The sequence below is a fragment of the Homarus americanus genome, unplaced genomic scaffold (genome assembly GCF_018991925.1).
Source record: "Homarus americanus isolate GMGI-L3 unplaced genomic scaffold, GMGI_Hamer_2.0 scaffold2539, whole genome shotgun sequence".
NCBI classification, from domain to species: domain Eukaryota; kingdom Metazoa; phylum Arthropoda; class Malacostraca; order Decapoda; family Nephropidae; genus Homarus; species Homarus americanus.
Genome location: NW_024725489.1, coordinates 3,267,721 through 3,285,039, shown reverse-complemented (window position 1 = coordinate 3,285,039; position 17,319 = coordinate 3,267,721). Strand labels below are relative to the sequence as shown.

Genomic DNA, 17,319 nt, shown 5'->3' with positions numbered 1-17,319 from the left:
ATGGAAGTTATCAAATGCAGAAAGACCACAGATTTTAGCCAAGGTGGTCATCCCTGGAAAATGAACACTTGTACGCCCTGTTCTGATCACAGAAAACTGGGCCCTCAACCAATCCCAAGGGTCCCTCTACCTGAGAACAATCTAATATCCTTCCCAGTTCATAGCTTTAATGCTAAGATAAACATTGTTTTACGTGTCTTTACCAATAAGCACTAAAAGAGATAATAAGAACTAAGAGGTCACATTCTGGAGCTAAAATATAAACCTCTAACCTGTTGAGCTCGGCAGCAATCTAAAGAATAGGGATCCAATGAGATTGATTGATGTGTCCCATTTTTTACAATTAGTACAAAGAAGACAAGCATTCATCTTTCTTTTGGAGGATGACTGCCTTGGCTGTGGCCTATGTGTTTATGATAGCAAAATTCATATATTTTTTTTGCATAACCTATGGCTCTGTAATACTAGCTAGTACACTTATTTAATTATAAGTCATAGGCATGGCCCCCTGACCATAAAATATATGAATAACACACACCTGTTTTGCAGCATTTGCAATGACAATGAATTCCCTGAATTCTCTTGTAGGCATATAATGGACAACCCGTAAATCAGGAGATGCAGATGTGTGCTTAAATTCATGTCTCATTAGAGCTGTGCACATAGCACTTCGAGACATTTTCATGGGGCAGTGATAACACAGTAATTTTGTTTCAGAACTGTTTACTCCAACAGGCCAGCGTTTGTAACCCTTATCTGTCCATCTGTAGTTGTCTATAACTTCTGTCAATAAAAGAGCATATAAGTACAGTACAGTATACAATACTACTATATAATATAAGCAATGTGAATGATAATGTTAAAAGCTGAATTAAAATATAAATTTTGTAAATAATACAAACATATCACTGACAGAAAACAATCTCTTATTTGTTCTTATTCACCATTTTCTCCTTTCAAAAAATGGTATAATATTCTAAACCTACTGTGAACATTTCAGTAAGCACTCACCATCTCAACTAAGTGGTGAGTAAGTAGAAGCAATGCTCAAAATAATGAATGAAAACTATACAGTATAGTCTGGATTTACGCGGTTTTTGTTTACGCGTTTGGTCATTTACGCAGTGCCTTGCCAGAATTAAATGTTTTAATTACGCGGTAAATTTCATCATTTACGCGGGAAGCAGAGCAGGCAGGGTGCACACAAGGTCGCCCGGTCATCAAAACATTACCGAGCTCTTCACCCGCCACCCACCACAGCCGGCCCAAGTCAGTGATAGTGATAGTGATATTGAGGATATGAACTTTGAGGGGTTTGACAAAGAGGCCCTGCAAGCCTCTGTGGTGGATAGTGATACAATTGATACAAGTGATACAGGTGAGGGCCAATAATCTGACCTCTGCCTCGGAACCAGCTCCCCATCCCCGTGTGCCCAGCCATCTTTTCTACTAACTCAAGTGTTAAAAAACCTAATATTATTGATATTTCTCTTAAATATTAATTGTGTGTGCATACCATCATAAAATAAGATGTTATTTTTACTACAACATACGTATTGTGTCGGAAAAAGTGGAGTTTGGGGGTTGGCCCAGTCTCTATTTCAATTAATCCCATATGTTCTGGCATTTCGTTTACACGTTTCTCGTTTTACGCGGACCTCCACGGGATCAATTGACAGCGTAAATGCAGACTATACTGTACATTATTTTAGCTATCATTTTTTTTTTTTTCGGGCATTAGCCCGCCTAGGCACAGGTCATTTTTAATCACCCACATGAAGGCCAGGGGGGCGAAAATATAATAAAATAATAATAATGACGATGATGATAATAACAATAACTACAATAATAAAATTAATACCAAAAATAAAAATTAATTTAATTATAATTAAAGAAAGTATTAATAATACTAATAAAAATTAATAACAAATTTAAATAATAATAATAATAACAATAACAATAATAATAATAATAATGAAGAGTTAAAAATTATATATGTGTATGTTGTGTTGTCAAAGTAAAAGAAACAATTGAGACCCTGATATTGTGTGTAAATGAGGCAGAAAGTCAGATCAGCAACCTGGGACTTGGTCACAATTTTTGTGATGCCATATGGCAGCAGGGTCTACAATTAGACAATACTTTATGCTTCCAATATCTTCCCAGGTGGTAGTACCTCACTGTTTGATAGCTGCCTACTACCTACAGTAGAGTACTGTCCATGCAAGTTTGAGAGGAGGATGGTACCTCAGCATGTAGCAGTACTGTATCCAGTATAGTCTGGATTTACGCGGTCAATTGAACCCGTGGAGGTCCGCGTAAACGAAATAAGAGAATATATGGGATTAATTGAAATAGAGACTGGGCCGACCCCAGACTACCCTTTTTCCGACACAATACGTACATTGTAGTAAAAATAACATCTTAATTTTATGATGGTATGCACACACAATTAATATTTAAGAGAAATACAGTCGCCGGTTAATGTCAGTTCAAATAATGGACACAACTCCCCCCTCACCCCTCTTCTCACGCTCGCTGGCTCCCTCCCTCCCTCCCTACCCACCACCTTCCCGAGAAATGTTTGGGGAAAAGGACTAGGCTTACAGGTTTAGTAATAAATAATACCTCACACTAAAGTTAGGAGAATATAATTTACATTGCTGGATTCCTTGCAAGACAGCGAATAATTTGAATATAAACGTCATATATTTTGCACAAAAGATAAAATTTTTGCTCTCTCTAATAAAATTCTTAAATTAGATCTAAAATTTGTATGTCTAATGCTAATTTTAGCTTGTTTATATTCAAATTAATCACTATCTTATAAGAATTCCAGCAATGTAAATTATATTCTGGCCAGGTAATTTCTATGAATTTTATGAGCTAAAAACAAAAATCTTAAGTAAATAAACATATTATACTTCACCAGACACAATACGTTCGTTGTAGTAAAAATAAAATCTTAATTTTATGATGGTATGCACACACAATTAATATTTAAGAAAAATATCAATAATATTAGGTTTTTTAACACTTACGTTGGTAGAAGAGATGGCTGGGCACACGGGGATGGGGGGTTGGTTTCGAGGCAGAGGGCAGATTATTGGCCCTCACCTGTATCACTTGTATCACTATTCACCACAGAGGCATGCAGGGCCTCTTTGTCAAACCCCTCAAAGTTCATATCCTCACTATCACTGACTTGGGCTGGCTATGGTGGGTGGCGGGTGAAGAACTCGGTAATGTTTTGTTGATTGGGCGACCTAGAGCGCACCCTGCTCGCGCCGCTTCCCGCGTAATGATGAAATTTACTGCGTAATTAAAACATTTCATTCTGACAAGGCACCGCGTAAATGACCAAACGCGTAAAGAAATTCCGTGTAAATTCAGAATATACTGTACTGTACAATACAGTATACTGTACAATAATAAATAAAAACAATAGAATACTGTATTTTAACTTACTTTGAGGTGTGTATGTCGTATTACTGGCAGCTTTGTTTACATATCAAACAGTCGATGATGACATGCCATATTCTATACAGAGTGCATTGGTTCTAATGCCTTCTTCATGTTTCATAATAATTTCTGCACTGTATATTTTAATGTAATAATTTTAATGTAAAAATGCAAAAATATTCAAGAGACCAACAAAATTGATGTTCACTACACTGTAAACAAAGTTAAACTGAGAAGCGTTGTTGGGTGATTCAATCAGCTGATGGGCGCACAAAAACTGTTCCCTGTACTGTCTATATTATCAATATGTTAACTAAATTTCAGAATGACCAATAATTTTATTATAAAAATGCAGAAATATTCAAGAGACCAACTTTCTTGATATTTACTTCATTGGAAACGAATGTAAACATACAACCAATTACAGTATATATACAGCACTGTAAAAGAAAAGTTAAATACTGTACCCAGTATACTTACTTGAATTTTTTTCAGCAGGTAACCTTAGTAAATATACTTGAAAAGGCTGTGGATTCAAAATAGGAGCAGAAGCTATTCTCTTTTCATCTGGGTTAGAGAGCATGGCATCTACTAGAGAAAGAGTCAAGTTGGAGTTGGATTCAGTGTAGATCCCTAATCGACGAACACCATCTTTTGTTTCTTCAGACTTTTCAAGCTGTTAGAATTAAATTGCATATAAAATAATTAACGGTAATACTATTACAGCATTGTAGGGAAAATAATGTTGAGAAAAAATATTGATTTAGAAACAAGTATATAATTCAGATGCAGAGGATTAGTAGAGTTTGGTACCAATAAATTTAATGTCATAAGACCAAGTGTCCTTTCTACGAAATTAAAGAAAGAAGAGACAGAGCAAATATAATCGACATTCATGGCCCTTGTATGTTGTGTTGTGCCAGTTTCATGACAGCATTTTTGTCAATAAACAAAAGTCCATCTGTATAGGTTTTACACAATACTATGTAAAAAGACTTTTTCAAAAATATTTTTAACACCTTTGCAGAAAAAATCCATACGAACACATTGCTCTGACAAAATTGTGGGATTTTAAATCTGTTCACTGAATAATGTACGAGTAGATTAAACTGTACAAATTCCGATGAAAAGTAGAATATTGTACTGTATTATGCAGAGATACCTTTTAGAGCACTGATTCTTTGAATGCTCTTTCATTTTAACACGCATTGTTCTTTAGGCATTTTTACTAATAAAAAATCTAAAGTTCCATGTATGACCACACAACATACAATACTTTTTCTTTTCTCTGAGCTGAGAGATCAACCAACGAGAGTGACAAGATGATTACCACTCAGCCTCGGTCAGTTTTGATCACTTCTCAGAGACATGTGTTGGCTTCACCCGGGTACTAACTCTTTAACTTATTTTTGACCCATAATGTCTGGAAAAAAGCCTGCAAGTGATATTGCTGGAAATGTGGCCAAGCAATTAATGAAAAGTGTCAGCATGAATGTAAAAATTCAGGTAAAAAGATGTGTGGAGGCGGGTGATTGTCTAGGCCTAGGCATCTGAAATTCAAAACACAATCAGCCTCAAGGTTTTCAAATAAGGGATCCCTGACCTGTGCAGGTTCAAGAATTTGGATAATATAAGACCACATAAGTTAAATGGCTGAAATGGCACTTTCTATTTTAACTTGCTAGAATTAATATGCTGTACTGTACCTTTTGAACAGTTTTTCCACTTCCATGAGGACCCTTTTCATAATGTACAATGCAGAGAGGAAGATCATTCTCAAAGAGTGTAAAGACAGACTTGCTGGCTGGAGGTAATGGGTAGGTGAACACAGCCTTAGAGTCTCGAAGAGTAAACCGTTCCATAAGAACTGAATGTACCTTGTAGTAGTATTCTCTCACCCATGGTAGTGAGTCACTGTAGGGAACTAATAAACACATTATTATCATAATTATTACATATAATATAATAATTATTAGTATTGCTATTATTATTATTATTATAAATACAGAATGCCCTGACAATTCGCGGACCTCAATTATTAGCGGATGACACCCTGGATGTACCCAAGAATGTCTAAGGGCAGTTATAAAGATGCTGGCATTCTTGTGCCGGGACAGGGAACTCTTCGTTCTAGAGACAGTAATTTCTTTTTCCTGTATTGTATATGTGTGTGTGTGTGTGTGTAGACACACACAAAACACATACAAATAAATAATAGTGGACAAATCCTCTCACAAATAATCAGAAACAAGACAATAAAATTTAGAAAAAATGTGATTCTACCCTCAAGTCAACTCTGTGCTTTGTTATTAAAATTAACTTTAATAACAAAGCACAGAGTTGACTTAAGGGTAGAATCATATTTTTTCCAAATTTTATTGTCTTGTTTCTGATTATTTGTGAGAGGATTTTCCCATTACTATTTATTTGTATGTGTTTTGTGTGTGTCTGCACACACATACACATACAGTATATACAATACAGGTACAAGATATAATTGTTCTAAGGGCAAACACATAAAGGGAATATACATTTCTTTGCACACGAGTAAAAATGTAACCCCCCCCACCTGCACATTGTACATTGAAACAATAAAAATCATTACACATTGCAATACGTAATTGATTAGTATACAGTACAGTATACAGTATTATCCCGCTTTACGCGTTTCCACGTTTACGCGGTACCCTGCCGAACACGGAATGCTCACTTTACGCGGTGCGTGTACCCTTTTATGCGGAGAGCGGCTGGCGGTCCTCTGGCGCCGCGCCATTTTTGGATTCAAACCTCCCGCCATGTTGGGGAAGCGGCGCGAGTAGGTTGCACAGTGTATGTCTTTGTTGCGTTATCGGTGACGTCATATGACGTATCGGACTGTGATTGGGCCAAGCATCCTTACCTCCCTCCCCCGCTAGCTGTGATTGGTTTAATGTACTATGACGTGCCCAGCCGCGGGAGCGTTCAAGCCCTTTGACCTACCCGCGTCAGTTACACCCCTCCAATCTACACAGTGTATATCGGTATCCATTGTTCCATTAGAATGGCTTCCACCGGACCACCACCACAAAGAAACCTTGCATTACCTGGACCCAGCCGCCCTAAGTCAAAGAAGATACGACGTTCCCTAAGCTACGAAATTAAATACAAGATCATCCAAGAGTTGGAGAAAGGATTTGTCAGGGAGGCACTAATAAGTGTGGATGACGGTGATGAAGACTCACCTGAGGGCCAGTAGCCTGCCCTCTGCCTCGGAACCAGCCTCCATTCCCATACGCCGACCCATCTCTTCTACTCACGTAAGTGTTAACCCCAACCTTGTTTTTTTCTAACCTAACCTACAGTATATTATTCTCTTATTGATTGTTCCCTTCCATATTATGTGTGTGTGCATACCATCATAAAGTTAAGATGTTATTTTTACTAAAACGTACATATTGTGTCGGGAAAAAGTGGAGTTTGGGGGTCGGCCCGGTCTCTATTTCAATTAATTCCATATGTTATGTTGTTCACTTTACGCATTTCTCGCTTTACGCGGGCCGCCGTGGGTTCAATTGACCGCGTAAAGTGAGGGTTCACTGTACATAAAAACAACACAAAATTAGTGTACAGTTCAGCCAGTTGACCCGGCTGCCATTGTCTCTACACATCTGAACCTATTACCCCAAAACTTCTGTGTTCACTCTAATTATGGGTAGATTTTTAGATACAGTATGAAAAAATACCCAAATACAGTACAATTATGTTGACTGCAAAAATTAAACCAACAACAACTGTTTGTGACAAAAAGATGTGATGTTAGTGGTTGAGAGAAACTCATTGCCAAAGTTACTGAATGTTTCATCTACAGTACACTGCTACAATGATAAATTAAACCGACACCAAAACCTAAAGGTTTGCAGAAAACCTACACAAAATAATGTTTACAATAAAAGAGCCTTACAATTACCTTACAGTTATAATAAAGGTTATTGAATTTCACGGGTAACAGCCAATTTTAAAATTACAGTACAGGTGCTCCTCTACTTAAGAATGTTCAACTTGCAAACTTTCAGAGACACAAACATCATCACTGAGGGGGGTTACCTGCCAAAACAGGTGCTTAATGTGGATGAGACTGGATTATTTTGAAGAAAATTCCAGATAGAACACACATTACCTAAGAGGAGAAGAGTGAATAGGTTTTAAGGCTGTATTAAAGGGTATAGCTGTACTAAATATCCTTAATCTTTTAAATTTTTACAATATGTTTGGTATCTACAAGAGTAAAGTTGGACTTACAAACAAGCCTCAGGAACGTATCTCGTTCGTAAGTAGAGGAGCACCTGTACCTGTACAGTACCTGAACAGGGCCACAAATTCATATTTTACCAGCCATTTTCTTTCATTCCATATGACTGTCTTTTTTGGGAAAACAGCCCTACTGTACATAAAATTGGGATTTTACTGTAACACATAAAGCTGAATATGAAGATAACACTTACCAAAGTTTTTATCAAGGATATATATGTCTCCATACTGAGGCATTTTCACTTCATTCTTGTAAATGTCAGTTTTCTTTTTCTGTACACTTTCTGTGAAAATAAGAAGTTTTGTTTTAAATTTTAAAAAGACCTTAATAGCATCCATTTAAGAATATGACATACGTACTGTATATCTTCAAATCATCTTTTGAGCTTACCTCTGGGTGTTTAAATTATAATTTTCAAACTATACATTACAGTAATTGTAGATCTCATTACAGTAGTACTGTATGTCAAATTACCAGAAACCTACACACTAGAGTACAGTATTGTAAGACATGATTGGGGATTCTCCAGTACGTAGGTATATTTATACCTGTATCTAAACGTTTTCATGTACTGTACTTGCTCGTGGGTTTGTATTGAATACAAACACTGTACTGTACTGTAATAGAAATACTGGACAGATGTAACTCAATTTATGATTACTCTTCTCCAAATGTTAGCTTTTAAGATAGTAAATAAGTTACACCCTTTTCTATTTTAATATATTTTATGTTCTGGTTTTATATTAATTTTAAATTCCATATTTTTTTTAGGTGAAAAACATGTATACTGTATTCCCATTGTGTCTAAAGAAAATGATTGTTACATATTTTTCAATTAATTTGACTGGCAACAACATATCGTGACAAAATTGTTTATAACCCAACAGCATCTTTCAAATTCAGCTCCATAATTAGAAAGAACTCTCCAGCAATTTCTTATTTTTTCTTTGTAATTGCTAACCTAAGGCTGAGGCTTTACAAAGGTTAAAGTTTCTTGAAAACACATCTGACTTAACATTATCATACACAAAAAATAAAAAGGCAGATGATAATAGCTGAAACATTAATATACACTACATACATTAACATTAAATGCTTCTGAACACACTGTCATTACTAGTCCTGACCACTGGAGGGTAAGGACTAGTAATGCTGAAGCTGCATCCTAGGCCAAAATTTTTTACCCTTCTCCTACTCCGTTCAACCTCTCCTCTCCTCTTTACCAGGATATCAGCAAACTCCCACCAAAAGAGATAATTTCGTTTCAGAAAGGAATGGAAATATTGTTGAACAATGATGAACAGTGCTAAATTACAGAGAAATCACTGCTAAACAGTAACAACCGAAGGACACAGCCAAGTTGACCATCACACCAATCAGTAAGGTCCTAGGATACTCAGTGAGAAGTACCTTTGAAAAACAACAACTGCACAACAAGGGTTAATCCAGTCCACTCTGGGAACAGTTAAGGGTCAGGCAAATGTTTACCCTCACACCTATTTGTACTGTCCCATAACACAAAATGGCACTGAGTGAGGCACTGTGACACCAAACCACATGGTGTCCCCACGAAAGGAGTGAGTTTCTGCAACACCACTTCAAGCAAATGAGTTAATTCACCTTATATCTAATTTTTGTTACCTCAGCACATCTAGCCTATGTGACCTCACACAGAAGGGCTTAAGCCTTTACCCCTGCCATCCACTGTTAATGGTAACTTGTATGTTCACTTCATGTTCCTTTTCCTTTTCATAATGAAAGCATTTGTTAACTGACCCATTCCCCCATAGCCCTGTATGTAATAAGTCACTTATGTCTATTGTATATTTTCAGTCTTTGGCTGCTGTATCTTTTACAATTAACAGCTAATTATTATTATTATTATTATTATTACAATATTTCCTTAACATATTATAGATAAAAGAACTCATATTTGCAGTAAGGTGAGCTTTTCACATTCTGAAGGGCATTGGCAAAGCCTTCATCACACTGGAATTTCTGCTGTTCTGAACCATCCTGAGACATGCTACTACTGCAGTACCATCAGAGAAATAATTTTTATACAGTATTAGTCTCTTAAGCCTTTTTCTGCTTTATGCAAGGTGACCAGAAGCAAGAGCAAATATACACACACATAATTTTTCTTCATTCTTTGTTGTTCATTCAGTCTCTCTGCTGTTAAAGATTTGCTCTACAGTACTATACTCTCCTTTCAAAATACCTGTACTCTAATGATATACTGTAACTCAAGTTTGCCCCATTATTTCAATCAAGCCAGCATTACCCATCAGTAACATGTTCTTCCCCAAAAACGTCTCATCACCTTCCTCTCTGCTCTTCCACACACACTGGCCACTACATAAATATTTTACTATTTGTTAAGTTTTTTCAGTACTACATTGTAGTACTGTACTGTAAGATTTTTGTATATTGTAATGAATATATTGCGATATTTTTTTTAAGTACAGTAATTACAGGCGTTGTAAGAGTAAGTGCTGTACAGTATTATTATACTGATATGAATATTTTCAAAAAAATCTCACCCCAAAAATCAGTCATCAAATCCCCTTTGATTCCAAGCAATTTCGATTATCAAGGTTTTACTGTATTGTATTGTATTGTACTGTACTGTAATAATTATTTTTAATTTATATTCTACTTGCAAACAAAATATTTAGAGTAAATATTATCAACTTACGAAAAATCTCCTCAGCATCAGCATGGTAGAGCTTTCCTCGAGTGTAAATTTTAAATGGACGAGGCTCATCTGAAAATAATAATAATAATTCAATAAATGCATCTCAAACAAGAAATTGGGGTTTGATCAAGGAAATTTAATTTTATAACACGAGTTGGGACAAAGACGCTCAAGTTTTGTGATGATCACGTCAAGGGGTTGACAACCATGCTAATCCTTGACACTTAGTAATACAATACCCTCTCATCACAACAATAGCCCTTACAAAAGTGTCTTAAAGGTGAATGTTGTTGTTGAGGATTAAGAGTTGATGAATGAGCCTTAGGGCTACAGTAACTTGTGCAACCTAGCCCACCTTTGTACATACAGTACGAGGTCTGATCGAAAAGCATCCGACCTTAGCAGGTGAAAAAAAACAAGCTTACTTACTGAGTTCAGACTTTAATCCCCTTCAAAGTAGGCCCCTTGGGACTCAACACACTTAGCCCAGTGGTCCTTCCATTGCTGGAAACATTTTATAAAGTCAGTTTTTGTGATCGCCAACATGATCTTCGTCGCATTTTTCTTTATCTCATTTGTGTCCTCAAATCTCGAACCCTAGCGGCATCTTAATTTTAGAAAACAGCCAAAAGTCGCAGGGAGCCATGTCGGGAGAGTAGGGAGCCTGCCGGACCTGTGTGATCCTGTGTTTAGCCAAAAAATCCTGGACAAGATGGGATGAGTGGGCTGGAGCATTGTCATGGTAGAGCTGTCAGTCCTCCGCCTCCCACAACTCTCGCCTCTTGCGACACACTGCATCCCGTAAGTGACGGAGAACTCCTCGGTAGTACTCTTTATTGATTGTTTGGCTTTCTGGACCGCACTCATAATAAACAACACCCTGGTAGTCGAAAAAAGCTGTCAGCATGAGCTTGACCTTGCTCTGAACCTGCCATGCCTTCTTTGGCCTTGGTGATGCCGGTGACTTCCATTGGACAACTGAGCTTTCGTTTCTGGGTCGTATCCATACATCCAAGACTCATCGCCAGTTATAATAACTGGCAGGTTCCCTACTCTCCTGACATGGCTCCCTGCGACTTTTGGCTGTTTTCTAAAATTAAGATGCCGCTAGGGTTCGAGATTTGAGGACACAAATGAGATAAAGAAAAATGTGACGAAGATCATGTTGGCGATCCCAAAAACTGACTTTACAAAATGTTTCCAGCAATGGACGAACCGCTGGGCTAAGTGTGTTCAGTCCCAAGGGGCCTACTTTGAAGGGGATTAAAGTCTGAAATCAGTAAGTAAGCTTGTTTTTTTTTCACCTGCTAAAGGTCGGATACTTTTCGACCAGACCTCGTATACCTGAGTGGCTACATTGGATTTCCAGCAAGCAAGTCTTAATCCAGCTAAAATTCATGATAAATCAGTTATTGGGAAGCAGGAGTCTCCTTAACCAAATATATGCAATAACATAGCAACTTTTGTTGACCAGCCAACTAGACATAATCCTGAAAGCTCTGTCCTCTTGTTCAACCTTATTACTGTACAACCCAGGTTGTACTGCTCCCCCATTCTACTTATGTTTTTAAATACCACTCTAATTTATATACTGTATATATATATATATATATATATATATATATATATATATATATATATATATATATATATATATATATATATATATATATATATATATATATATATATTAAAATATTTGTGCCAGCGCCGTGAAATCTACATCTTCAGGGGTGAGTGGGCATGAATTACAATTTTAAAGCTTTTGGGGAACTTTTTCGTGTTTTCTTTCTTTTCCTTGTATATCAGCATATACCTAGATCACGCTACACTCTATATATATATATATATATATATATATATATATATATATATATATATATATATATATATATATATATATATATATATGTATATATATATATATATATATATATATATATATATATAGATATATATATATATATATATATATATATATATATATATATATATATATATATATATATACACACACAGTTGTACCCCACTTAACGCGGTCAATTTAACCCAGAGGGTCCCACGTTAAGTGAAATCCGCGTTAAGTGAACAACAGGACATATGGGATTAATTCTAATAGAAACCGGCCCGACCCCCAAACTCCACTTTTTGAAGGCACATACCTATGTTGTAGTAAAAATAACATCTTAATTTTATGATGGTACATGCACACAATTAATACTTAAGAGAAATAGAGAAATACAGTCGCCAAGTTAATGTCCATTCAAATAATGGACTCAACTCCCTTCCCCTCTCACACTACACTGCCGGCTCTTCCCTCTCAGAGAAATTTTTGGGGGAAAACCACTAAATTTTAATAAATAATACCTCAAACTAAAGTTAGGATAATACAATTGACATTGCTGGATTCCTTGTAAGACCAGGAATATTTTGAATATAAATGTCATATATTTTGCACAAAAGATATCATAGTTACCTAGAGAAAAAATTTTATCTAAAATTTGTATGTTTAATGCAAAATATATGATGTTTATATTCAAAATGAACACCAAATTATAAGAATTCCAGCAATGTAAATTATATTCTGACAGGGTAATTTGTATGAATTTTATGAGCTAAAACAAATATCTTCAGTTAATAAAAAAAAAAATAATCTTCACAACACTATCTGTCAATCAAAGTACCCCACCTTGCCTCTCCCCCTCTTCCAACCGTGCGGTCAGTCCCAACCCTCCCCCCCACCCCCCACCAATCCTCCCTTCCAGGGTTTTTAACATTTAGTATTAAATAATACCTCAGATTAAAGTTAGGATAATATAATTGACATTGCTGGATTCCTTGTAAGACCAGGAATATTTTGAATATAAATGTCATATATTTTGCACAAAAGATAACATAGTTAATTTGAGAAAATTTTTTATCTAAAATTTGTATGTCTATTGCAAAATATATGATGTTTATATTCAAAATGATCATCAAATTATAAGAATTCCAGCAATGTAAATTATATTCAGACCGGGTAATTTGTATGAATTTTATGAGCTAAAACAAATATCTTCAGTTAATAAAAAAAAAAAATAATTCTTCACGGGGTAACAGATGGTCGGTCGGTCTCTCCCTCTCCCCCACCCCCCACCAACCGTCCCAAGGAGATGTGTGGGATAACCACTAAATTTTAATAAATAATACCTCAAACTAAAGTTAGGATAATATAATTGACATTGCTGGATTCCTTGTAAGACCAGGAATATTTTGAATATAAATGTCATATATTTTGCACAAAAGATAACATAGTTACTCTGAGAAAAATTTTTATCTAAAATTTGTATGTCTAATGCAAAATATATGATGTTTATATTCAAAATGATCACCAAATTATAAGAATTCCAGCAAATGTAAATTATATTCTGGCCGGTAATTTGTATGAATTTTTTTAAGGAGCCAAAAACAGTGTGTCAGGCAGGGTGGCGGTGGGGCAAATCTAAAAGTAGCTCGGTTTGACACACTCACCGCCAGATATGTGAAAAAAAAAATCCGCGGTTATGAAAAGTTCAGCTTCGGTGAGGCAAGCACCGATATGATAAAACGCTGTTATGAAAAAACCGCTATGAAGCGGGTAATATTGTGTGTGTGTATATACACATATACATATATATACATATACATATATATATACATATACATATACATATACATTACATATATATATATACATATACATATATATATATATACATATACATATACATATATATATACATATACATATACATATACATATATACATATACATATACATATACATATATATATATATATATATATATATATATATATATATATATATATATATATATATATATATATATATATATATATATATATATATATATATGCAAGTAAATCACTGTAGGTGCGCGTGATCTAGGTATATGCTGATGACCACAAGGAAAGAAGAAAACACGAAGTTCCCAAGCACTTTCGTGTAATTCACATCTTCAGGGGTGAGTACAGACTAAAGAGAAGTACAAAACAAGGTGTATATATACAGAGGAGGGTGAGACCAGGTCCACAATGGTCAGGTATTAGGTAATGACCCTACTAATCTTTATATAGCACCGCAACAGTCGGTAGTCAGGTCAGAGGGTAAGGTGACCCAACCTTCTCACCTGGTTACAAATCTTCTTAATTACAAAATTGTCCAGTTTGTACATGCCATTACTCAAATTCATGTTGAATGCTTCGGTATGTTTAATGAGACTAGATTCTATGATGTTCCTACTATCAACTGAATTACAAGGTAATATTGAGGAGGCATTATCCCAGTCAATGCAATACTTGTTATCCCTCAAATGAACAAACTTCGTGTTTTCTTCTTTCCTTGTGGTCATCAGCATATATACAGTATATATACAGTATATATATATATATATATATATATATATATATATATATATATATATATATATATATATATATATATATATATATATATATATATATATATATATATATATATATATGTGTGTGTGTATTTGTATGTGTATATGTATGTATAAATAAAAATAAAAATAATAATAATAATAAAAAATAATAAATAATAAAATAAATAAATATTGAAGTGATAACCGTGGTAACACTATGAGATGTACTTATTACTACCATGCTATTGTACTATTCCAGATGATACTAAATGTTACATAATACTTCCTTGAGATAAATGTATAGTATATATCAGGTGCCTCAAAGAGCGCTCAGGTTCTCAACGGGATCAGCCATGTTAATATTGTTATTATTATCCACTCTGTATCTGTGTTTTTCTGGCTAAATAAACTGTTTCAATTCAATTGAATTCAATTCAATTCAGTCAATATGAGTTCTGAATGGTCACACTTTTCATTACCTGACTTGCCCCCATCAATATGTCACTCTAAATAATGAAAAAAAGTTCACTAACATAATAAATCAATCCTGTACTCAATAATCAATCCAAAAATACAGTACTTACATTGCAAGAGTTATTGACAAACAATTTACAAGGCTTAATGAAAATATAAGTCTTTTAGTTTTCCTCAGGGGTGCTGGTCTGGAGAGGGCTTCTATTAAATTTTATAAGCAAAAAACAAAAACTCAATCTAAAGGACATAAATAAACAATTAAATACTTCACACCTCGGCGCCAACTGTCAAACATGTCACTGTCACCCCTCCCGCCCTACCCCCCACCTTCCCAACAAAGGTTTGGTGTTTTCAGTAGGCTTACAGTTTTTATCTTATATAATATCTCAGACTAAAGTTAGAATATAATTTGCATTGCTGGAATCCTTGCAAGACAGCAAAAATTTTGAATACAGTCAACCCTCACTTTACGTGGTCCCACATTCCGCGTTTCCATGTTTACGCGGTACCCTGCCGAAACCGGGATGCTCACATTCCGCAGTGCGTGTACCCCTTTACGCGGAGAATGTCTGGCTCGACACTTTTTTTAGATTCGCCCCTCCCACCTGCTCCCGCCTCCGCCTGGGCAAGCCACGCGGTAAGGTTGCGCAGTGCATGTCTCTGTTGCGTTGTCAGTGACGTCTTATGAAGTATCGGACTGTGATTGGCCATGCATCCCTACCTCCCTCCGCTGCTAGCTGTAATTGGTTGAAAGTAATATGACGTGTCCACCCAGGGGAGGGAGGGAGGGAGGAAAGACGACGCTTGACCTAGCCGCGGCAGTTTCATCCCTCCAGGCCACACCGTGTAATCGTGCATCCATTGTTCTGTAAAATGGCTTCCACCGGACCACCGCCCCCAGAGAGAAACCTTTCCTTACCTGGACCCAGCCACCCTAAGCCAAAGAAGACACGACGTTCCTTAAGCTATGAGGTGAAGTACAAGATCATCCAAGAGTTGGAGAAAGGAACAAGACAGGTTGATTTGGCGCGCCAGCATGGTGTGAACGAATCTACGATCCGGACGTTAAAGAAGGATGCAGCCAAGATAAAAGAGCACATGAACATCACAAAGTCTACAGGTGCTTCTATGATCAAGTATTTCCACAACCAGGTGCTTCTCAAGACGGAAAAATTACAGAGCCCAAACCCTTTAATGCATCCTCTGGGAGGTTACAGAGGTTTAAGAAGAGGAACAAGATCACCAATATCAACATTGGTGGTGAAGAAGCTAGTGCTGACCGTGTTGCGGCTAGGGAATTTCCTCCGTTTTTACGTGAGATTATGGAGGAAGGACAGTACACCGATGACCAGGGGTTTAACATGGACGAATCTGGTCTTTTTTGGAAAAAGCTACCTTACAAGACCTTCGTTGTGAAGAATGCCAGCAAGATTCTGGGCCGGAAGTTGCAGAAGGAGCGCATCACCGTCCTGTTTACCACCAATGCCTCCGGTACCTGTAAGCTCAAGTTATCGGTGATCCACACAGCACGCAAGACGCACGCCTACAAGAGCTTGGACATGACCAAGCTAAATGTTCACTGGCTGACCGCACTTAAGGCGTGGATGTTCTCTACACTGTCTCTCTCCTGGTTTGATGACTGTTTCGTTCCCGATGTGAAGAAATTCTGTGAGCAACAGAATGTGCCATTCAAGATTTTGTTGCTGCTGGACAACGCACCAGGACACTCGCCCCAACTGTTAGATCGTCACCCCAACGTAAAAGTGGTCTTCCTTCCTCCCAACACTACGTCTATATTACAGCCCATGGACCAAGAGTTAATCCGTAATGTAAAAGCTGCATTCTCTACTAAAAAATTCAAGCTCCTGAACGACTACACCAACACCAGGGAAGAGTTGCGTAACCTGAGTGACACCACCACCGATAGCAAGAGCGAAGACGACGAGGATCAACAGTTGGCAGAGCAACAAGTA

At 36.5% G+C, this 17,319-nt stretch overlaps 1 protein-coding gene across 2 annotated transcripts in view; it reads right to left on the bottom strand.

The window, feature by feature from the left end:
- LOC121864994 overlaps nucleotides 1-17,319 on the bottom strand; it is a 137,272-nt gene that overhangs the window by 90,553 nt on the left and 29,400 nt on the right. For both annotated transcript variants that reach the window (XM_042364258.1, XM_042364259.1), the window contains exons 9-13: nucleotides 10,449-10,517; nucleotides 7,944-8,033; nucleotides 5,169-5,386; nucleotides 3,943-4,138; nucleotides 539-783 (exon numbers count right to left, since the gene is read on the bottom strand). In XM_042364258.1, the coding sequence (XP_042220192.1) occupies nucleotides 539-783; nucleotides 3,943-4,138; nucleotides 5,169-5,386; nucleotides 7,944-8,033; nucleotides 10,449-10,517 (818 nt within the window). The remainder of the gene's footprint in view (nucleotides 1-538; nucleotides 784-3,942; nucleotides 4,139-5,168; nucleotides 5,387-7,943; nucleotides 8,034-10,448; nucleotides 10,518-17,319) is intronic.